Source organism: Zophobas morio, unplaced genomic scaffold, assembly GCF_036711695.1.
Source record: "Zophobas morio isolate AGI-343-1 ecotype UQ-CSIRO unplaced genomic scaffold, CSIRO_AGI_Zmor_V1 ptg000011l, whole genome shotgun sequence".
Lineage (NCBI taxonomy): Eukaryota > Metazoa > Arthropoda > Insecta > Coleoptera > Tenebrionidae > Zophobas > Zophobas morio.
The window spans coordinates 25,432,511-25,456,358 of NW_026972116.1; the positions used below are offsets into that span (position 1 = coordinate 25,432,511).

Consider the following 23,848-nt stretch of genomic DNA (forward strand, 5'->3'; position numbering starts at 1 on the left):
AATCGAAGAACCGAAAAATAGAGAAATGAAAATATTTAAAATTTAGCAATTCGAAAAAAAAAACATTGAAAAATTAAAAAATGGAGAAATCAAAACATCAAAAATCGAAAAATGTAACAATCGAAAGAGCAAAAAATGCCAAAACTGAAATGTCGAGGAACTGAAAAACCCAGAAATCGAGAAATCGAAATTGAATAAATTAAACATCGCGAAATCGAAACCTCAAAAGATCCAGGAATCGAGAAGTCGAACCGTCGAAAAATCGAAAAGTTGAAAGATCGAAATAGCTCAAAATTGAAAAATTTATGATAAATTCGAAATTGAAAAATTTAAACTTAGCCGAGAAATCGAAAAACTGAAACACTGAAATATCTAAATCTTGATAAATCATGAAATCTAAAAGAAAATCGAAAAAATTAAAAAATCCAAAAATCAAAAATTTTAAAAATCGGAAAATTGAAAAACCGAAAAATTTAAAAGCGATAAGTCAAAAAATCGAAACATCGAGAAATTGAAAAATCGAAAAAGTGTAAAATCTGAAATTTAAAAATTCGAAAAATTGAGAAATAGAAATATCCAAGAACTGAAAAATCAAAAAATCGAGAAATCAAAATATTACCTAAAATTAAAAAAATCGAAAAATTGAACAATCAAAAAATTGAAAAATCTCACAACTGAAATATCGCGAAATCGAAACATCAAAAGATTGAGAAATTGCGAAGTAGAAAAATGAAAAATTGAGAAATCGAAAAATTGAAAATCGCAAAATTTTAAGAATTCGAAAATGTAAAATAAAAAAAATCGAGTAGTCGAAATTGAGACATCGAAATAGCCCAAAATCGAAAAATTGGCAAATTCGAAATTGAAAAATTTAAACTTGACCGCTAAATCTCGATAAATCAAGAAATCGAAATGAAAAATCGAAAAATTCAAACAGCGAAAAATTGAAAAATCTTGGAATCGAGAATTTTAAAAATCGAAAAATTGAAAATCTGAAAAATTTAAAAATAGAAGTCAAAAAACCGGAAAATTGAGAAATCGATTCATCATAAAAGTGAAAAATCTAAAATTTAAAAATTCGAAGAAATGAAAAATAGAAAAAACGAAGAACCGAAAAATCGAGCAATCAAAGTATTTAAAATTTAACAAATCGAAAAAAAAACATTGAAAAATTAAAAAATGGAGAAATGAAAACATCAAAAATCGAAAAATTTAACAATCGAAAGAGTAAAAAGTGCCAAAACTGAAATGTCGATAAATTGAAAAAGCCAGAAATCAAAAATTTTAAAAATCGGATAATTGAAAAACCGAAAAATTTAAAAGCGATAAGTCAAAAAATCGAAAAATCGAGAAATCGAAAAATACAAAAAGGTGTAAAATCTGAAATTTAAAAATTCGAAAAATTCAGAAATAGAAATATCGAAAAACTGAAAAATCAAAAAATCGAGAAATCAAAATATTACTTAAAATGTAAAAAATCGAAAAGTTGAAAAATAGAGAAATTGGAACATTAAAAATTTGAAAAAAATTAAATAACCTAAAAATTTAAAATTAAAAAAATTGCAAATTTGGAAAATCGAAAAAAAAATCAAAAAATCGAAAAGTGGAAAGACCTTATCGGAAAATCACAAAATTGAAGATCCCAAAACTGAAACATGGAAAACTTGAGAAATCGAAAAATTGAGAAAACGAAAAACTGAAAAATCGAGAAATCGGAAAGACGAAAAATCGAAGAATCGAAAAATTGTTTCATCGAGAAATTGAGAAATCGAAAAATCGAATATTTATAAGAGCCAAAAAGTGAAATATCGAAAAATTGAACAATCGAAAAAGTGAAAAATCCTAAAATTGATATGTCGACTAATTGAAGAAGCGGGAAATCGAAATTTAAAAATTGAAACATCGCGAAGTCGAAAAATCAAAAGATAGAGAAATCTAGAAGTCGAGCGGTCGAAAAATCGAAAAATTGAGAAATCGAAGTAGCCTAAAATCGAAAAATCTATAAATTCGAACTTGAAAAATTTAACCTCAAAAAAACCGACAAAACGAAAAACTGAAAGTCGAAACATCTAAATCCCGATAAATCGAGAAAGAAAAATAAAAAAATCGAAAAATTGAAAAATCCAAAATTTAAAAATTCGAAAAATTGAAAAATAGAAAAATGGAAAAGTCGAGAAATTAAAATATTTAGAATTTAAAAAAATCGAAACTTAGGACATTTAAAAATTGGAAATAGGAAAATTGAAACATCGATTAATCGAGAAATTGAGAAATCGAAAAAACGAAAATTTAGAAACACAAACAATTGAAAAATCCAGAAACGAAAAATTACTAAGGTGAAGTGCTGAAAAATAGAGAATTGAAAAACTCGAAAACTCGAAAAATTGAAATACGAGTACATATTAAAAAAATGGTCTAATGTTACTTGGACAGAATTTCTCTCGCCCTTGAAGTACGATATAGTAAATTCCAGTTCTTTGAAAGATTATAAAAAAATTATAATTTTCTGATAAACTTTATATAGTAAAAACCAGTGGTGTAAATGACAACTTCGAACCCCCTAAGACGCGGGGGTGCAAATTCCAAGGAGGTGCCGGCCGCAGATATACAGACAATATGAAATGTATTGTAAGCAAATAACCAACGGAAAAGTGTGTATTATTATCAGTGTACAATTGTACATACTTAACTTCGATTGTTTATGTTTATACATCGAAAAAATGTCACTTAGAAATTTATTTAATTAGAGTGAGTTGTCTCCTCAAAACCGAAGACTAAAATGATTAATCAAACCCAGTGGAATAAAATGTTTTAAATATGGTTATTATTATTCTTATTTAATCATAATTAAATAAAAATGTGGGTATTTTCACCTATGTCTTTACTGCGATCTTATAGCAACTCTAAAACGTCGCTACTAAAATTTTTCTTGTGCGTGTGGTGCGGTGGTGCGTGTCGTAAAAAATATTCTGTATGAAAATTTGTTCCAGCAGATTTATCTCGTAATTGAATTAAATTCTCGCCTTATTTATCGTATTTGTAACAGCTATCGTCGTTCGTGCCACCGCCATAAACTCCACTTCAACGGCCCCACTTTAATGCAGTCTTCGTCGTTATTATGCGCCATTATTATGCAAATACCTCAAGTTACCCGTAAAAAAGACGCAAAGATATCTTATAATAATTAATTAATCTCTGCGAGTTTTTCGTCTTCGATATCGATTGTGCATATTAAGCTTAGGATATTGAAAAGTTGACGCCTAATGAATATGGAGATTACAGTTCAGTGTTCTTCACTCGCCTTAAAATTGGAAAGTCATTTGCATCGAAAAATATCATCTCTCAGCGCCAAAAAACAGCGCTACAGCCAGGGCCGGATTCGCTGATCGCCGACGTAAACAAAAAGTGCCGCCCTCCACTTTTGCATTTCATATATTTTACGAAAAAATATTTCACAAAAATAATTAATATCAGAAATTCCACTGCCGTGAGCACGCCCCTGCTTCCACAGACACCTCCCCGAAAAACCAAATATAAACTCTAGTTAATGTGCGGCAGCCCCAAATACAGTAGTCCGAACAGATGGCAAGGCATTTTCATTAGAAATGTTAGGTGGCTCAGATTCCTGAGCAAGCAGTGATAGATCATCAAGGTACGCTAGATTGCAAACGCTACTATTAATCACCTTCACCGAAATCCTGCGAAATCCTGCAACCTTAAATGGAACATGCGACGACGCCGCGATAAATATAGACCTGCTTATGTTTCTTCATAACGGGCTGAACTTTTGTCTGAACTTTGTGCCGTGACGTATTTTACATAAATGGGAATGTGGCGTACGCCCGAAATAGGCCAGCGGCGTCCCGGGGGATTCCTGCATGCGATCGCCGAGATAAAGGGGCGACGTATTGCGTTTGCATCCCTAATAGTTACAAATGATACTTTCGCGGAAAAGGTGGCTGAAAGTAGGGTTCGATTTTCTCCGAAAAAAGGGTGCGTGGGTGTGTGCCGAAGCAAGACGGTGGGTTTTGTTTAAATCGGGGATTTTTTAATCAAAGTTGGGGGAAAGGTCGATCGACGCGTTGGGGAGGGGGGAAGTATGGACGGGGTACGAATACGCATTAGAGCTGCCTCAAATTAACCAATTTATAAAAATGTGGTTGTTTTAATTCATCATTATTTTAAGACCCACCACTGACCCGGAAATGACTGGCATTCAGGCAAGACTTCTATCATTAGTGGTACTAAGACCAACTAATGATATGCATTAATTAGATTAATAAAAATATTTTAAGGTCCTAGAACTACAGCATACAAATTCGTCTACTATTACTCTCTAATTTTATCCCATAGCCAAGAATCTAGCTCCAAATGAAGTGACGTCATCTCAGCAGTGAATCTTATTTAAATTTTATAAAATAACATATTTCTCCATTTATGGTTTAAGAATCCGTTTTGAGTTTTTGTTTTTCAGTTTTTTCGATTTTTAAAATCTTTTATCTTAGATTTTTCAATTTTTCGGTTTTTCGTTTTGGGTTTTGGTTTTTTGAAATTCACATTTTTGATTTTTCGATTTTACGATTTTTTGATGTTTCGATATCCCCATTTTAGATTTTTTAATTTGTATTTCAATTTTGCAAGTTTTCGAGTTTTCAATTTCTCTATGTTTCAGCATTTCATTTTAGCAATTTTCCGATATTTCAGTTTTACGATTTTTTACTTTTTGGATTCTTAAATTTTGTATTTTTTGATTTTTAAATTTTTCATTGTTCAATTCTTTGCGCTTCTAAATTTTCGATTTTTCAATTTCCCAATTTCCCGATGAATCGATTTTTCGATTTTTCGTCGTTGCGACTTTTCGATTTTTCAATTTTTCGATTTCTCAAGTTTTCCATGTTTCAGTTTAAGGATTATGAGACTTTTCAATACTTCAATTTTTCTATTTAGATATTTTAATTTTTCGATTTCTCGATTTTTCATTTCTCAAATTTTTCTATTTTTCAGTTTTGCAATTTTTAAATTTTTGATTTAGTACTTTTTCGATGTTTCAATTTCTCGATTTTTTGGCTTTCTGATTTTAGATTTTTCGGTCTTTTAATTTTTAAAATTTTTGTTTGTTAGATTTTTCAATTTTTCGGTTTTTATAATTTTCGATTTTTTATTTGGATCTTAATTTGTCGAAATTTAGATGTTTCTATTTTCAGATTTTTCTGAAAGTTAAAATTTTTTCGATGTTTCAGTTTCCCGATTAAAAATTTTTTCCTGTTTACTTGCGGTTTTCAGTATCTCTTTTTGATAATTTTTCGTTTCTGGATTTCTCAGTTTTTTGTTATTTTCATTTTTCGATTTTTTAGATTTTACATTTTTTGATGTGTTTCTTTTTCGATTGTTTGACCGCTCGATTTTTCGATTTTTTTTTGATGTTTCGATTTTGCGATGTTTCAATTTTTAAGTTCGATTTCTTCATTTCTCGGTTTTTTGATTTTTCGGCATTTCAGTATTGGTATTTTTCAGATTTTCAATTGTTCCATTTCTTGTTTTTTCATTTTTCGATTATTCAATTTTTCGATTATTAAATTTTGTATTTTTAAATTTTTCGATTTTTCATTCTACAGTTTTTGGCGTTTCTAAATTTTCGATTTCTGCTTTCTCAATTTTTTGAGATTTTTCGATTTTTCAATCCAATGTTTCATATATTTTCTAATTTTATTTTCTAATTTGTCAATATTTCAATCTTGGGGTTTTTCGATTTTTGGATTCTTAAATTTTCGGCTTCTCGAATTTTTAAATTTTAGATTTCTCGATTTTTCAACTTTTCGATGATTTAATTATTCGATTTTTTAAATTTTTATGTCTCAGTTTTTTTTTTAATTCCTCAATTTTTCGACTTCGATTTATGGAAACTTCACTTTTCGAATTTTAACTTTTAGATTTTTCGATGTTTCGATTTCTCTATTTTTTCAATCTTTCAGTTCTTTAGTTCTTCGATATTTAAATTTTTTAATTTTGAAAAATTTTTAATTATTTGATAACCGATTTTCCGATTTTTCAGTTTTTCAATTCTCCTAAGTTTTTAATTTTTCCAGTTTTTGAATTTTAGATTTTTCAGTTTTTTTTTGTTTCGGTTTCTCCATCTTTCGGTTTTTTCAACTAACCTGATTTTTAAGTTTTTCAATTTTTCGATTTTCAATTTTTTTTTTTATTTTTCAGGTTTCTAATTTTTCGAATTTCGGATTTTTCAATTTTTCGATGTTTCAGTTTTGGTATTTTAAGATTTTCCATTCAATTTTTGTCGATTTTTCAATTTTCGATATTTCTGTGTTGGGAATTTTCTTCAGTTTTTCGTTCTCGATTTTTTACTTTTCGATTTTTGATTTTACGAATTTTTAAATTTTACATTTTCTAGTTCTTTATTTCCATTTCTCGATCTTTCGGTTTTTCGGTTTATCAATTTTTCGATTCTCAATTTTTTTGGATTTTTTAGATTTATGGATTTTTAGAATTTTCGATTTTTTCATTTTTCGATATCCCTGTTTTTCGATTTTGGCTATTTCGTTAATTAGATTTTTCAATTTTTCGATGTGTGAGTTTTGGTATTTTAAAATTTTCCATTCAATTTTTGTCGATTTTTCAATTTTTCGATATTTCTGTTTTGGGATTTTTCTTCAGTTCTTCGTTCTCGATTTTTTACTTTTCGATTTTTTGATTTTTCGAATTTTTAAATTTTACATTTTCTAGTTCTTTATTTCTATTTCTCGATCTTTCGATTTTTCGGTTTATCAATTTTTCGATTCTCAGTTTTTTTGGAGTTTTTAGATTTTTGGATTTTTAGAATTTTAGATTTTTCTATTTTTCGATATTCCTGTTTTCCGATTTTGGGCTATTTCGTTAATTTGATTTTTCAATTTTTCGATGTTTCAGTTTTGGTATTTTAAAATTTTCCATTCAATTTTTGTCGATTTTTCAATTTTTCGATATTTCTGTTTTGGGATTTTTCTTCAGTTTTTCGTTCTCGATTTTTTACTTTTCGATTTTTTGAATTTTTAAATTTTACATTTTCCAGTTCTTTATTTCGCTTTCTTGAGCTTTCGATTTTTCAGTTTATCAATTTTTCGATTCTCAATTTTTTTGGATTTTCTAGATTTTTGGATTTTTAGAATTTTCGATATTCCTGTTTTTCGATTTTGGGCTATTTCGTTAACTTGATTTTTCGATTTTTCGAATTCTTGGCTTTTCGATTTCTATATTTCTTAATGTTTGGATTCCTCTATATTTCAATTTGCCAGTTTTTCGATATTTCGTTTCTTCGATTTCTCGGTTTTTAGGATTGTTCGACTTTTCGGTTTTTCGAGTTTTAATCGAAATATATTTACTTATTCCCTCCAAAAAATTGATGACGTCAGCTCAAAATTTTGCCGTATAAATCCTATCTAAATTATGAAAAATGTGATGAGTCTGTACTTGTAATTTATCATTCCATCCATATTTTTTGGATTTGCTTATACAGGGTGATTCAAAAAAATTTATGAATCAGTCAACTTATTTAACTGATTAAATCAATACTTTGAAATCTTGCAGACGTGTTAAAGTTATTGCAAGCCTGGTAAATTGTTAATTAAAACACATCTGTTTATTCCCCCCAAAAAAATTAATGACGTCATCTCAAAATTTTGCCGAATAAATTCTACCCAAAATGTGCAAAATATGATGAGTTTTTACTTGTGATTTATCATTGTATTTATATTGTTTAGTTTTGTCAAAAAAATTTATGAATGAGTTAGTTTATTTTATTGATTAAATCAGGAACGGCTGACTCTATTTTCTCAGAAAATTTTGGGAATTCAATACTGTTATTTTTAGTATTATACTACACCAATCTAAGTTGATACTTGGACTACTTTTCTTTTGTTTTATGACTAGTATTGTTCGATTGTGGTTTAGTTAATAAATGTTAGTCCTGTTTTGAGAAGACAAACTCATTAAAATCAAACTAACTTCTACGTGACATTCTTTCGATGTATAAACATAAATAAACACTTGAGCGTCAGATTGCTATTACCTAGTGTTGAAAGTTAAGGATTCTTAGAGATGGATTATTTTAAATTCACAATGGTGAGTTATCGGACTCTGACAACGGACTGTCAGTCAGTAGCGTAACATGCGCACTTCAGAAGGGGGTGGTTTTTAAATTAATTTTTCTTTATCGCAAACAATAACACGCAGAAACATAAACTTAAGTGAAAATAGGCCGAAAAAAGTAAATTAAAGCCATATAAAACAGAAATCCATTTTGATGCGATGTGCTAAATTCGTCGTAATTTTGCTTTGCATAGAAAAAGAATGAGATTACAATCACCGTACGCTACGTGAATGAAACGTAGCGTAACGTGCGATGGGTTTTTGATTAACACCTCTCTGAAACCCGAAATCGATTCACTAACCGATTGTAACAATTGTGGTTTTAATTCTGATAAATTTTGAAACCCGACAATGGATTTGAAGTGAATGGAACTTGATTAGTTTGCCTAATGAACTTATCAAACTCTGACCCCAGGCAATATAAAGTTTACAGTTATGTAACTGGATGGGTGATGAACTATTTATTCGATATCGAACAATACAGCACTTGCAATTGCGACAATCCTGCTCAACCTGAATGAACTTTTACTAACTCGGTGAGTGCGAATAAACAGAGATTGTGCTCAGTTCGTCAGCCGGTAGTGATTTTATTGTGCAGAAACCGGTGCAGGAATATGAAAGGAATGCACACTGCTTCCATTCGTCTAACTTCAGATCCACACTGCGGCTTTATCCGATCATGTTTCGTACACATCCCGTATTGTTCCGAGATGATGTTAAATAAAACACGCTCCGAATCGATTCAACCCTCTGAATAAATTCAAACGGCATTTTGATGGTCGCTGTAGGTGGGTTAGATTTATAGATGACCGTTGGATTTGAATATGCAATAAAGTGGAAGTTGGCAAATGCACGATATCCATATAAGTCAAAACAAAGACTCCGCCGGTCTTACCTGAAGTGAATTTATCGTAACGGTGGTTGCAATAATGTACCTTTTGGCAAAATCGATTCCGAGATATAAAGCAGTAAATCTTAAGAATTTCCCTGAGAGCGGATATAATATCACATTATTTTTTTAATATTGAAATAAGTTATTGAGTATGGCATTCTAAATTGTATTGTGCTCTATATTGGTTCTAGAAACGCGTAATCAATATTTTAATATCAGAAAGTGGGATGCGTACGGGTTGGGCTATGAGGTTTTTTATTGACAGTAATATTGGAATTAATTAGTTTTAGGGCATTCCGGCTGGAATTGAGTGCCTATTTATCAACTTCAGCACATCGCGTGATTTGTAAAGTGAATAGACGTTCGACTAATGGAAGGAAATGGTGCCATATCAAAGAAATGGAGTGTGTTAGACAATCCCTGTTGTTTGCCTAAATCGTTTGTATTCTGAAGCGTTTAGCGAATTTATGACCTCGTTCGAATTTGCCGCCACTTTTTCAAACGCACACTTTATGTGAGGAGCTGAACTTTTACTAGGTCATATTCAATTTGTGTCTGACGGCACTCTGGAAAACGTACTTTTATCCCCTAGTGGATATGACGTGGCGCAGAAAGTGGGATTTTTTTAGCAAGTTTACCATCTTTTATTTACTTTAGTGGCATAAAAAAGGCACTCGAAAATGACGGAAAGCGCGCTTTTTGCTTTTTTGTGGGGAGTGTTGTGGTGAATACAAAATGAGCGAATAATGGGCAATATTTTTCAGCAAAATAACCCCGGTTTTTAAAATGACATTATTATTATTATTATTAAATACAAATTTGAAGATTAAGAAAGCAAAAACAGATAAAAGAAAAACTCCATTTTAGATAGGTAAATTTGTGGCCACACGGTTTGCTCAATCCTATTTTTATCAAAAAAAAAAATTGAAATATCGAAAAATCGCAAGATCTCAAAAAACCTAAAATTTAAAAAATGGAAAAATTGAAAAATACGGTACCTGAAAAATTCCCAAAACTGAAAATCGAAATGTCGAAATGCAAAACAAAGTAGTAAAGAAGTCGAACATCAAAACATCGAAAAAGTGAAAATTCAACAAACTGAAATTTTAAAATTCAAAAATTCGAAAAATTGAAAAATGTAAGAACAAAAAATAAAGAAAATCAGAAAATGAGAATTGAAAAAATCCAAAATTTTAATAATTGGGAAATTAAAATGTAGAAAAATTGAAAAATCCAGAAATCAAATTATCAAATAATCGGAAAATTGCAAAATTGAATATTCGAAAAATCCAAAAAAGGGAGAAATTGAGAAATCAAAATTCCAGCATGTAAACCATCGCAAATATTGAGAAATCGAAAAATTGAATAATCGGAAAACTGAGAAATCGGGAACTTGAATAACTACAAAGCTCTAATGACGAAAAATTGGGAAATCAAAATATTGAAAAATTGAAACATGGAAAAATTGGAAAACCAAAAAATTGATAAACCGAGAAACGGAAACATTAAAAATCGGAAACATCGTGAAATCGAGAAGTTGAAAAATCAAAATAGAGAACTCGAAATAGACAAATTTTTAATATTGAAAAATTTGTAATTAAAAAAATCATAATGCGAAAAATTCAAAATGAAGAAATTGAACGATCAGAATATCGAAACAACGGAATCTCGATAAAACAAGAAATCGAAAAATTGAAAAGTCAAAAACTGAAAAATCGAAAGATGGAGTAATGGAAAAATTTTAAAAACTAAAATCGAGAAGTCGAAAAATCGGAGGATCAATAAATCAACAAAAAACTGAAAAATCTAAAATTTAAAATATTGAAAAAATTTAAAAATCAATAAATTGGAAGTTCGAAATAAGCCAAAATCAAAAAATCAGAAAGTTAAAAATAAAAAAATTGGAAAATTTGAAATTAAAAAAAATGATAAAACGAAAAATCCAAAAATCGAGAAATTGAACGATGAAAATACCGAAATATCGTATTCTCGATAAATCGAGAAAATGAAAAATTGCATAATCGTAAAGTGAAAAATGGATAAATTTAAAACTTCGAAAAATTGAAATAGCAAAAAAATCGAAAAATCGATCTATCAAAAAATCTAAAAATCGAAAAACCGAAAAATCGAGAAGTTGAAAAATCAGTAAATTGAGAACTCGAAATTGGCCAAAATCAAAAAATTGAAAAGTTAAAAATTGAAAAATTGAAAAATCGAAGAACAAAAAAATAAGGAAAATCAGAAAACGAGAATTGAAAAAATCCAAAATTTTAATAATTGGGAAATTAAAATGTAGAAAAATTGAAAAATCGAGAAATCGAACATCAGATATTCGAAAATCCAAAAAAGGGAGAAATTGAGAAATCAAAATTCCAGCATTTAAACCATCGTAAATATTGAAAAATCGAAAAATTGAATAATCGGGAACTTGAATAATTACAAAACTCTAATGACTAAAAATTGGGAAATCAAAATATTGAAAAATCGAAACATGGAAAAATTGGAAAAGCAAAAAATCGAAAAATCGAGAAATCGAAACATTCAAAAACGGAAACATCGTGAAATCAAGAAATCAAAAATTCGAGAACTTGAAAAATCAAAAAATAGAGAACTCGAAATAGGCAAAAATAAAAAAATCGGAAAGTTAAAAATTGAAAAATTTGAAATTAAAGAAATTCATAATACGAAAAATTCAAAATGGAGAAATTGAACGATCAAAATATCGGAACAACGGAATCTCGATAAAACGAGAAATCCAAAAATTGAAAAGTCAAATACTGAAAAATCGAAAAATGGAGCAATGGAAAAATTTAAAAAACTAAAATCAAGAAGTCGAAAATTCGGAGGATCAATAAATCAACAAAAAACTGAAAAATCTAAAATTTAAAATATTGAAAAATTTTAAAAATCAATAAATTGGAAGCTCGAAATAAGCCAAAATCAAAAAATCAGAAAGTTAAAAAATAAAAAAAATAAATAAAAAAATTTGAAATAAAAAAAAAATGATAAAACGTGAATTCAAAAATCGAGAAATTGAACGATCAAAATACCGAAACATCCGAATCTCGATAACTTGAGAAAATGAAAAATTGAAAAAACGGAAACTGAAAAATCGATAAATTTAAAAATTCGAAAAATTGAAATATCAAAAAATCGAAAAATCGATCCATCAAAAAATCTAAAAATTGAAAAACCGAAAAATCGAGAAGTTGAAAAATCAGTAAATTGAGAACTCGAAATTGGCCAAAATCAAAAAATTGAAAAGTTAAAAATTGAAAAATTGAAAAATCGAAGAACAAAAAAATAAAGAAAATCAGAACACGAGAATTGAAAAAATCCAAAATTTTAATAATTGGGAAATTAAAATGTAGAAAAATTGAAAAATCGAGAAATCGAACATCAAATATTCGAAAAATCCAAAAAAGGGAGAAATTGAGAAATCAAAATTCCAGCATTTAAACCATCGCAAATTTTGAAAAATCGAAAAATTGAATAATTGGAAGACTGAGAAATCGGGAACTTGAATAATTACAAAACTCTAATGACGAAAAATTGGGAAATCAAAATATTGAAAAATCGAAACATGGAAAAATTGGAAAACCAAAAAATCGAAAAATCGAGAAATGGAAACATTCAAAAACGGAAACATTGTGAAATCGAGAAATCAAAAATTCGAGAAGTTGAAAAATCAAAAAAAAAAGAACTCGAAATAGGCAAAATCAAAAAATCGGAAAGTTCAGAATTGAAAAAGTGAAAAATTTGAAATTAAAAAAAAATCATAATAGTACGAAAAAATCAAAATGGAGAAATTGAACGATCAAAATATCGAAACAACGGAATCTGGAGAAAACGAGAAATCGATAAATGGAAAAATCAAAAACTGAAAAATCGAAAAATGGAGCAACGGAAAAATTTAAAAAACTAAAATCGAGGAGTCGAAAAATTGGAGGATCAATAAATCAACAAAAAACTGAAAAATCTAAAATTTAAAATATTGAACAAATTGAAAAATCGATAAAGTGAAAGCTCGAAATAAGTCCAAATCAAAAAATCGAAAAGTTAAAAATAAAAAATTAAAAAATTTGAAATTAAAGAAAATGTTAAAACGAAAAATTCAAAAATCGTGAAATTGAACGATCAAAATACCGAAACATCGGAATCTCGACAAATCGAGAAAATGAAGAATTGAAAAATCAAAAACTGAAAAATCGATAAATTTAAAAATTCGAAAAATTGAAAAAACGAAACATCAAAACTGAAAAATCGAAAAATTTTTAAACCGAAATATTGAAAAATCTAAAAATTCAAAAATTCGAAAAATTGAAAAATTAAAATATCTAAAAATCGATACGTCAAACCGAAAAATTGAAAAACTAAAAAATCGAAATCTCGAAAAGTCGTGAAGTTAGAAAAATTTGAAATAAAATGTCAATAAAAAATTCAGTAATCGAGAAATTGAACGATCAAAATATGAAAACATCGAAATCTCAATAAATCGAGAAATCGAAAAATTTAAAAATTAAAAACTGAAAAATCAAATATTTTTTGAATCGAAAAATTGAAAAACTGAGAAATTCCAAATTAAAAAAAATTGATAATATGAAAAATTCAAAAATCGAGAAATTGACGGTCAACATATTGAAACATCGGAATCTCGATAAATCGACAAATTGAAAAATTGTAAAAATCAAAAACTGAAAAATTGAAAAATTTTAATATCGAACAATGAAAAGTCAAAAAATTTAAATTTTCTGAATCGAAAAATTGAAAAATCAAAACAACAAAAAACTGAAAAATTGAGAAATGGAAAAATTTTAAAAACTAAAATCGAAAAGTCGAAAAATCGAAGGATCAATAAATCAACAAAAAACTGAAAAATCTAAAATTTAAAATATTGAAAAAATTTAAAAATCAATAAATTGAAAGCTCGAAATAAGCCAAAATCAAAAAATCAAAAAGGCAAAAAATAAAAAATTGAAAAATTTGAGATTAAAAAAAATGATATAGCGAAAAATTCAAAAATCGAGAAATTGAACGATCAAAATACCGAAACATCGGAATCTCGATAAATCGAGAAAATGAAAAATTGAAAAATCAAAAACTGAAAAATCGATAAATTTAAAAATTCGAAAAATTGAAATATCGAAAAATCGAATAATTGAAAAACTGAAAAATCGAGAAGTTGAAAAATCAGTAAATTGAGAACTCGAAATTGGCCAAAATGAAAAAATCGAAAAGTAAAAAATTGAAAAATTGAAAAATTTGAAATTCAAAAAAATGATAAGACGAAAAATCCAAAAATTGAGAAATTGAACTATCAAGATATGGAAACATCGAAATCTCGATATATCGAAAAAAAAAACTGAAAAATTGAAAAATTCGAAAAATTGAAAAAATGAAAAATCAAAAACTGAAAAATCGAAAAATTTTAATACCGAAAAATTGAAAAAATGAAAAATCAAAAACTGAAAAATCGAAAAATTTTAATACCGAAAAATTGACAAATCTAAAGATTCAAAAATTCGAAAATTTGAAAATTTAAAATATCGAAAAATTGATACGTCAAAAAACCGAAAAATTGAAAAACTAAAAAATCAAAATCTACAAAAGTCGGGAAGTTAAAAATTGAAAAACTTGGAATTAAAAAAAAATGTCAATGAAAAGTCCAGTAATGGAGAAATTGAACGATCAAAATATGAAAACATCGCAATCTCAGTAAATCGAGAAATCGATAAATTGAAAAATCAAAAAATCTAAAATCGAGAAGTCGAAAAATCAGAACAGCGGTAAATCAAAATAATAAAAAACTAAAATCATATAGTCGAGATTAAAACATCAAAAATATACCAAAATCAAAAAATCTGAAAGTTAAAAATCGAAACATTGAAAAATTTGAAATTAAAAAAAAATTGATAATATGAAAAATTCAAAAATCGAGAAATTGAACAACCAAAATATCGAAACATCGGAATCTCGATAAATCGACAAATTGAAAAATTGAAAAATCAAAAACTGAAAAATTGAAAAATCAAAAACTGAAAAATTGAAAAATTTGAAATTAAAAAAAAAATTGATAATATGAAAAATTCAAAAATCGAAAAATTGTACAACCAAAATATCGAAACATCGGAATCTCGATAAATCGACAAATTGAAAAATTGAAAAATCAAAAACTGAAAAATTGAAAAATTTTAAATTAAAAAAAAATATATGAAAAATTCAAAAATCGAGAAATTGAACAACCAAAATATCGAAACATCGGAATCTCGATAAATCGACAAATTGAAAAATTGAAAAATCAAAAACTGAAAAATTGAAAAATTTTAATACCGAAGAATTGAAAAATCAAAAAATTAAAAATTTTCTGAATCGAAAAATTGAAAAATCGGAAAATCTGAAATCGAGAAGTCGAAAAATTGGAATATCAATGAATCAAAACAACAAAAAACTGAAAAATTTAATATTTAAAAATTCGAAAAATTGAAAAATTAAATTATCGAGAAATTGAAAAATTACAAAACTGAAATGACGAAAATTTGGGCAATAGAAATATTGAAAAGTTGAAATATCCAAAGACTGGAAAATAAAAAAATGGAAAAACCGAAAAGTCGAAACATGGAAAAAACGAGAAATGGAACCATCGAAAAATTTAAAAACTGAAACGTCCAGATATAAAGGAATCAATATATCAAATCATCGAAAAATCAAGAAATTGAAAAGTCGAGAAATTGAAAAATAAAAAATTGAGAACTCGAAATAGGTCAAAATCAAAAAATCAAAAAGTTAAAAACTGAAAAATTGAAAAATTAAAAATAAAATTGAAAAACGAAAAATCTAAAATCGAGAAGTCGAAAAATTGGAAGATCAATAAATCAAAACGGGCAAAAATTCAAAAATCTAAAATTCGAAAATTCGAGAAATTGAAAAATCGGGAAGTCGAAAAATCGAAAGATTGAAGAATCAAAATATCGAAACATCGCAAAATAAAAATATCCGAAAAATTGAAGAATAGAAAGACTAAAAGAATCCAAAATTTAAACATCGAAAACTTAAATATCGAAGTTTTCGAAAATCGAAAAGTTAAAAAATTCAAAACCTGATAACTCAAAAATCGAAAAATCGAAGAATTGAAAACTGAAAAATCGAAACATTCAAAAGTCGAGAAATCGAGAAATGGGAAAATCAAAAATCGATAAATCGAGAAATTGTAAAATCAAAAAATTGAAAATAGAAAAGTGAAAAAACTGAAAAAGTATGACAACTTCCAAAACAGAAATGTTGGAAAATTGAGAAAAGTTACTTTTGTGGCATAATAAGAGACACTCGAAAATGAGGTAAAGCGCACTTTTTACTTTTTTGTGGGGAGTGTTGTGGTGCATCAGACTTGAAAAATATAACCAAATAATGAGAAATATTTTTAGCTAAATATCCCGACTCTTTAAAATGACATTGTTAAATCGCGATATAATAACTATTAAACACAAATTGGAAGATTAAGAAAGCAAAAACACATTCGAAATTCCATTTTAATTACTTTTAATAAAAATCATTGCATCGATGTTACAATTGTGGCCACACTGTTTGCTCAATCCAGTCCACGTGTTCTGAAACATTTACAAATTGCATTTTCGTTTTGACTGATCTTCTCCAGTAGTGACTCGTAATTCCCACCAAATCGTGCATACAGTAGACATCATTGTCGACCGCTAAGAGAACTTTGCCTGAAAGTTCCTGAAATTTTTCATAAAATAAACCAAAATAAAAAAATTATAAATTTCATTACTTTGGACTTATCGTAGGGAGGTCGAGTACCGTAATCCACACAGATTTCTTTGGAATTATTATTTGGGTTGTGGTTACATAAGAAAGCAAATTCTTTAACCAAGTCTAGTTGATTACCATAGTTTTCCCAACCAACAGACACGATGCGGGTTTTAAGTCCGGTGTTCAGACATGCTGGGAAAATTTTTCTATCGAGCTTGACTGGTTTTTCTAATTTTAAAACTGCTAGATCGTTTGTAAGAGATTTTTTGGTGTACTCTGGATGTGGTATAAGTTCTAGTACTTTGAACACGTTTTGAGTTTCGGGGTTTGATATTTTATTGGAATTTAGAGCCACAACGGTGGGTGGTCCACTAGAAAAAACTATTTTAGAGAAGAACATTTTTTTCTAATTAATAATTACGAACAGTGAAGGATTGCTTAGAAAAGTTGCAGTAGTTAAAACGTGTTGCTCGCTGATTAAAACACCCGTTGATAACCATTCGTAGTCAGACGCGTCATTCCCATAACCTATGAGTGCCTGGAATGAAAGTTAATAAGAAAAATTGGTCGAAAAAAAATTTAAAAATCGAAAAATTGAAAACTTGTAAAATCGAAATTTGAAAAATCAAGAAAATTGAAAACAAAAAAACTGAAATATCAAAAATTTAGGAATTCCAAAAATTGAAAAATAGAAATATCGAAGAACTGAAAAAAAAACGAGAAATCGAGAAATCGATAAATCTAAAATTTAAAAGATTGACAAATTAAAATATCGCAAAAATTAAACAATTGAAAAACTGTAAAAGCGAGGAAACGAAACACCAAAAAATGGAAGAATTGAAAATTCCAAAGTATAAGATTTACAATCGAAAAGTCAAAAAATCAAAAATTTTAAAAATCGACCAATTGACAAACGAAAAATCGAAATCCAAAAAATTTAAAAGTTGAAATTTCGGAAAATTCAAAAGTCCAGGAATTGAAATTCCCAAAATTAGACGCTGAAAATTGAGAAATCGAGAACTTGAAAAGTGGAGAAATCTAAAAATCGAAAAGTTGAAAAATTTTCAAAACCACAACCGAAATATAAAGAAATCGAAACATTAATAAATCGAAAAACTGAAAATTCAAAAATCGAAAAATTCTAAAAAAAATCAAAGTTGAAACAATAGCAAAAATTGGAAACCTGGAAAATTGGATAATCGAAAAACAGAAAAATCGAGAAATTGAAAAATTCCACAACTGAAATAAGGACAAATTGGTAAATCGAAAAATCAAAAGTCAAAAAGTCGAAAAATCGAAAATCATAAAAATCATAAATAAGTCTAAATTGAAAAGTTAATAATTGAAAAAGTCAAAAATTTAAAAATTCAACAATTTGAGAAAGTGAGAAATCAAAAAAATTAACAAATTTAAAATCGAAAAATTGAAAAACGAAAACTCGAAATCCGAAACGTCGAAAAAGCGAAACATCGAGCACCCGAAACATTCAAATTTTGAAAAATTCAGAAATTCAAAAATAGAAATTCTCAAAATTTAAATGCTGACAGTTGAGAATTCGAAAACTTGAAAAAAGAAGTCTAAAAATTGAAAAGTCAAAAAATTTTAAAAATTAGTAAACTAGGTTGTAAATAAATCGAAATATCAAAACGTCGAAAATTAAAATCTTAAAAAACTGAAAAGTCAAAAATTTAAAAATTCGAAAAATTAAGAAATAGAAATGTCGAAGAATTGAAAAATCAAAACATCGAGGAATCGAGAAATCGAGAAATCAAAAAATCTAAAATTTAAATATCAATTGAAAAATTAAAATAACGATTAATTCAAAAATTCAAAAATCCAAGATATAAAAATCCCAGAATTGAAAAATCAAAACATTCACGGTGAATAATTGGAAAATAGAAAAATCGAAAATTCGAAAAGTGGAAAAAGTTCGAAATATTGAGAAATCAAAATAGGTCCAAATCGAAATATCGACTTGTTTAAAATGGAAAAATTGAAAAATTTAAATTAAAAAAAATCCTCAAGTCGAAAAAGTGAGAAATCAAAAAATTTTACAAATCGAAAAACCGAAAAATTTGACAATGATAAAAATTAAAAATGGAGTCAAAGAATTTAAAAATTGAAAAATTGAAAAACGAAAAATTGAAATGGGAAAAGCCGGAAAATCAAAAGATCGAGTAATCGAAAAATTAAAATTTTAGAAAATTAAAAAATCCAGAACTTGAAATTCCCAAAATTTAAATCCTGAAAAATTGGGAAATCGAAAACTTGAAAAGTAAATAAATGTAAAATAGAAATATAGAAATCAATAATTGAAAACTCAAAAAAATTAAAAATCAAAATTAAAAAAATTCTAAAAATTGGATAAATTAAAAAGTTGAGAAATTGAAAAATCGAAAAATTGAAAAATCTAAGTTTTAACAACCAAAAAATTGAAAAATCAAAATAACGATGAACTGAAAAATCCAATAATTAAAAAATTTCCAAAATTGAAATGCTTAAAAATTGCGAAATAGAAAACGTGAAAAATCAAGAAATGTATTAATCGAAAAGTCGAAGAAATTTAAATCGAATCGAATCGAAAAATTGAAAATGTATAATTAAAAAAATAGATAAATCGAGAAAGTGAGAAATCAAAAAAATTAAAAATCGAAAAACTGAAAAATCAATAATGTAAGATTTAAAAATCCAAAAATTGTAAAATGGAAAAGTGGAAAAATCAAAATTTAAACAATCGCAAAAATTGAAAATTTGGAAAATTGGATAATCGAAAACAGAAAAATCGAGAAATTGAAAAATTCCATAACTGAAATGACGAAAAATTGGGAAATCGAAAAATCAAAAAGCCAAAAAGTCGAAAAATGGAAATCAAAAATCGAAACAGGAAAAGATTGAGCAATCGAGAAATCGAAAAATCGACAAGTTGGAAAATCGAAATATTTAGAAATCGAAATAAGTCAAAATCGAAAAGTTAAAAATTGAAAAATAGAAAAATTTAAAATTGAAAATTCCGATAAACGGAATTAAATGAAAAATTGAAAAATTAAAAAAATTAAAAATCGAAAAATCAAAAACTTTCAATTCGAAAAATTGAAAAAACGAAAAATGGAAATGCGAAAAATTCAGAAATCCAGAATTGAAATTCTCAAAATTGAAATGCTGGAAGTTGAAATCGAAAACTTGACATGTCTGAAAATATCTAAAAATTGAAAAGTCGAAAAATTTAAAAAATCACAAAACTAAGTTATAAATAAATCAAAGTAACAAAAAAATCGACGATTGAATTCTTAAAAAACTGAAAAATCAAAAATTAAAAAATAGAGAAATCCAGAAATCAAAAAAACTAAAATTTAAATAATTCAAAAATTAAAATATCGATAAATTAATGAGTCGAAAAATTGAAAAATCCAAAAATCCAAGATTTAAAAATGGCAAAATTGAAAAATCAAAACAATGAATAATAGGAAAATCGAAAAATCGAAAATCCGAAAAGTGGAAAATCGATTACATTGAGAAATTAGAATAGATCAAAATTGAAAAATAGTCGAGTTTAAAATGGAAAAATTCGAAAATTTAAAACAAAAATTCGAGAAAGTGAGAAATAGAAAAAAAATACAAATCGAAAAAGTTAAAGATTTGAAGATAAAAAGAAATTAAAAATTAAAAATCAAAAAATTAACGATTTTACAAATCGAAAAATTTAAAAAAGGAAAAAGCGAAATTCGAAAAGTTGAAAAATCGAAAGATAAAGAAAAATTAAAATTTGAGAAAATTCAAAAGTCCAGAAACTGAAATGCTGAAAAATTGAGTAATCGAAAACTGGAAAAATCTGAAAATCGAAAAATTTTTAAAATCAAAAACCGAGTTGTAAAAGACTGAAAAATAGAAAATTCAGAAAACTAAAAAATCAAAAATTGAAAAACAGAAGTATCGAAGAATTGAAAAATCAAAAAATTCAGGAATTGAGAAAACGAGAAATCAAGAAATCTAAAATTTAAAAAAATAAAAAATTGAAAAATCGATAAATTAAACAGTCGACAAATTGAAAAACCGAAAAATTTGAAAATCCAAGATTTAAAAATCGAAAAATGGAAAAATCAAAACATTGAATAATGGGAAGATCGAACAATCGAAATATCCAAAAATCAAAATAACGAAAAAGTGAAAAATCCAGCAATTCAAAAATTCCCAATTTTGGGAAAAAAAAATCTGAAAAAGTGCGAAATCGAAAACTTGAAAAATAAAAATGTCGAACAATTTTTAAACCGTAAAACCGAGTTGTAAAGAAATCGAAAAATTGAAAACTCAAAAAACTGAAAAATAAAAGATCTCAGAAATCGAGAAATCGAGAAATGGAGGAATCTATAATTTAAAAAAATTAAAAATTAAAATATGTAGAAAAAGATCAAAAAACAGAAATTGAGAATTCGAATTGAAGCATTTCAACACTGAAACGATGAAAAATTGGGTAATCGAAATATTGAAAAATCGAAAAATCGAAAAATCAAAAACGTGAAAAACTAAAAGTCGAAAAACCGAAGAATTGCAGAATTGAGAACCTGAAAAATCGAAACATTAAAAAGTCGGGAAATTAAAAAATGGAAAATTTAGTAATCAAAAAATCGAAAAATTTGGAAATCGAAAACTTGAAAAATAAAAATGTCGAACAATTTCTAAACCGTAAAACCGAGTTGTAAAGAAATCGAAAAATTGAAAACTCAAAAAACTGAAAAATAAAAGATCTCGGAAATCGAGAAATCGAGAAATGGAAGAATCCATAATTTAACAAAATTAAAAATTAAAATATGTAGAAAAAGATCAAAAAACAGAAATTGAGAATTCGAATTGAAGCATTTCAACACTGAAACGACGAAAAATTGGGTAATCGAAATATTGAAAAATCGAAAACCCGAAAAATCAAAAACCTGAAAAACCAAAAGTCGAAAAACCGAAGAATTGCAAAATTGGGAACCTGAAAAATCGAAACATTAAAATCTCGGGAAATTAAAAAATGGGAAATGTAGAAATCAAAAAATCGAAAAATTTGGAAATCGAAAAATTGAAGAGTTGAAGCACTGATAAATCGTAAAACTGAAAAATTAAAAATTAAAATATTCGATAAGTCGAGAAAGTGATAAATCGGAAAATTTTACAAATCGAAAAACTGAAACATTTGAAAATCAAGAAATTGAAAAATAAAAAATTTAAAAATCGAAAAATCGATAATTTTAAAAATCGAAAAAGTGAAAAACTCGAAATCCGAAATGTCGAAAAATTGAGAGATTGAGCGATTGAAAAATCGAAAAGTTAAAATTTCGGAAAATTCAAATATCCAAATGTTTGAATTTTCAAAATTTAAATGCTGGAAAAATTGAGAAACGAAAACTTGAAAAGTGGGGAAATCTAAAAACCGAAAATTCCAAAAATTTTAAAAAGCACGGAACCGAAATGTAAAGAAATCGAAACATCAAAAAATCAAAAATTGAAAACTCAAGAAACTGAAAAATAAAAAAATTCAAAACTCGAAAATTGAGAAACTGAGAAACAGAGGAGAGATAGAGAAATCTAGAAATAGAATATACTAAAATCTAAAATTTAGGAAAAGATCGAAAAATTCCAAAACTGAAATGACGAAAAATTGCGAAATCTAAATCGATAATTTAAATATTGGAAAAATTGAAATAATAATAAATCTTGAAGAGCTGAAAATTAAAATAATCAGGAAATTGAAATTTTTAAAATTAAAAAAAAAAAATAAAATTTAAAATATCGAAAAATTGACCCCTTCAGAAATCAAAACGTCAAAACAGTCGAAAAATTGAAAAACTGAAAAACTGAGACTTAAAAATCGAGATATTTAAATATCGAAAAAGTAAACAATAGAGAAATCGAAAAATTAAAGAACCAAAATATTGAAAACTTCCAAAACTAAAATATCGAAAAATTTAAAAATGGAGAAAAAAATTGAAAAATCGAACAATTGAAAATTTCCAAAATTGAAACATCGAAAAATTGAATAATCAAATAGTCGAAATATCAAAAATTCAAAAAATTGAAAAATTGAGGTTTTTACCCGAAAAACCAAAAATCGAGAAACCGAAAAATGAAAGAATTCAAAAACTTAAAAATCGAAACATTGAAACGTTAGCCGATAGACTCGATTACAGTACTTCCTTAGCTAACGCTCTGGAAGAAATAAATAGAAATATATAACTTGAATATGAAAAACAATTAATCTACCATAAAGGGAAATTCGTCTGTCTGCAAGCTTTCAGGAATTAGTGAAATTTTTTCAAGTCCACACCGTCTTATTCTTATAGTCTCTGTTGCAGGAGCCACCGGAGGTATAATTTCTTCGTGTACATTCGAATATTCCTTGCATTCTGAAAAATCGATAACAGAAATTTGTTCACAGAGAGCTGGAGTTTTACTTTTTTGACTCATTCTTTCATGTTTATCACTGTCTGCTTTGTTTTCATTATTTGGACAACAGACTACGGGTTGTTGACCTTCGAAACGACATATCTGGGGATAATTAACTCCCTTTCGTAAATTTTCAATAGCTGGTGCACAGTTTGTGAACAGTGTGCATTTTCCTGTAGAGTTTGTATCACGTAGGGTGCAAATATCATCTAAAAATGTTTAATTTTAGTGTTCATTTGAGATATTTCTTACTTACTTTGGCTTGTTTGGCTTGTGGCAGAACGTACGACTTGAAATAGTGCGAAAACACACACAGCTACACACTTCATCTTGTAGTGATAAAAACTAACAAGTAGCTGTATTTAACTGCAATTGAACATGCGAGGGAATCTACACTGGAATAACCCGGACCAGTTTGAGAACCTCGGGTCTTTCGCCTGACCTTCGGGAATTCAATATTTATCAGTGTTTTAGAACGAATTCCGAGGTGGTTATTTTAATCGCAACATTAGTCTCCAAATTTAGATCTCGCACTGGAACACCTTTAGCATTTTCCTTACACAATTCATAAATAACCACCGTTCGAGTTATGCAAATCTAGCGAAATAGCAGGACGTAAATCATCCGTTT

General features: G+C 27.3%; 1 protein-coding gene across 1 annotated transcript; it reads right to left on the bottom strand.

Moving 5' to 3' along the window:
- Nucleotides 1–16,543: 16,543 nt before the first annotated feature.
- Nucleotides 16,544–23,579, bottom strand: LOC135126594 (serine protease snake-like). The gene is made up of 6 exons (XM_064052624.1): nucleotides 23,475–23,579; nucleotides 23,227–23,427; nucleotides 23,036–23,178; nucleotides 17,221–17,333; nucleotides 16,815–17,166; nucleotides 16,544–16,762 (listed from the first exon to the last, which is right to left on the bottom strand). The coding sequence occupies exons 1-6, from the start codon at nucleotides 23,545–23,547 to the stop codon at nucleotides 16,592–16,594; spliced, it is 1,053 nt and encodes a 350-aa protein (XP_063908694.1). The 5' UTR covers nucleotides 23,548–23,579; the 3' UTR covers nucleotides 16,544–16,591.
- Nucleotides 23,580–23,848: the final 269 nt, after the last annotated feature.

Coding starts and splice junctions, on each gene's coding strand:
- LOC135126594 (XM_064052624.1), bottom strand. CDS start 23,547: ATGAAGTGTGTAGCTGTGTGTGTTTTCGCACTATTTCAAGTCGTACGT. Junction 23,179..23,226: donor TGAAAGAATGAGTCAAAAAA/GTAAAACTCCAG, acceptor TCGATTTTTCAG/AATGCAAGGAATATTCGAAT. Junction 16,763..16,814: donor CTCCCTACGATAAGTCCAAA/GTAATGAAATTT, acceptor GAAAAATTTCAG/GAACTTTCAGGCAAAGTTCT.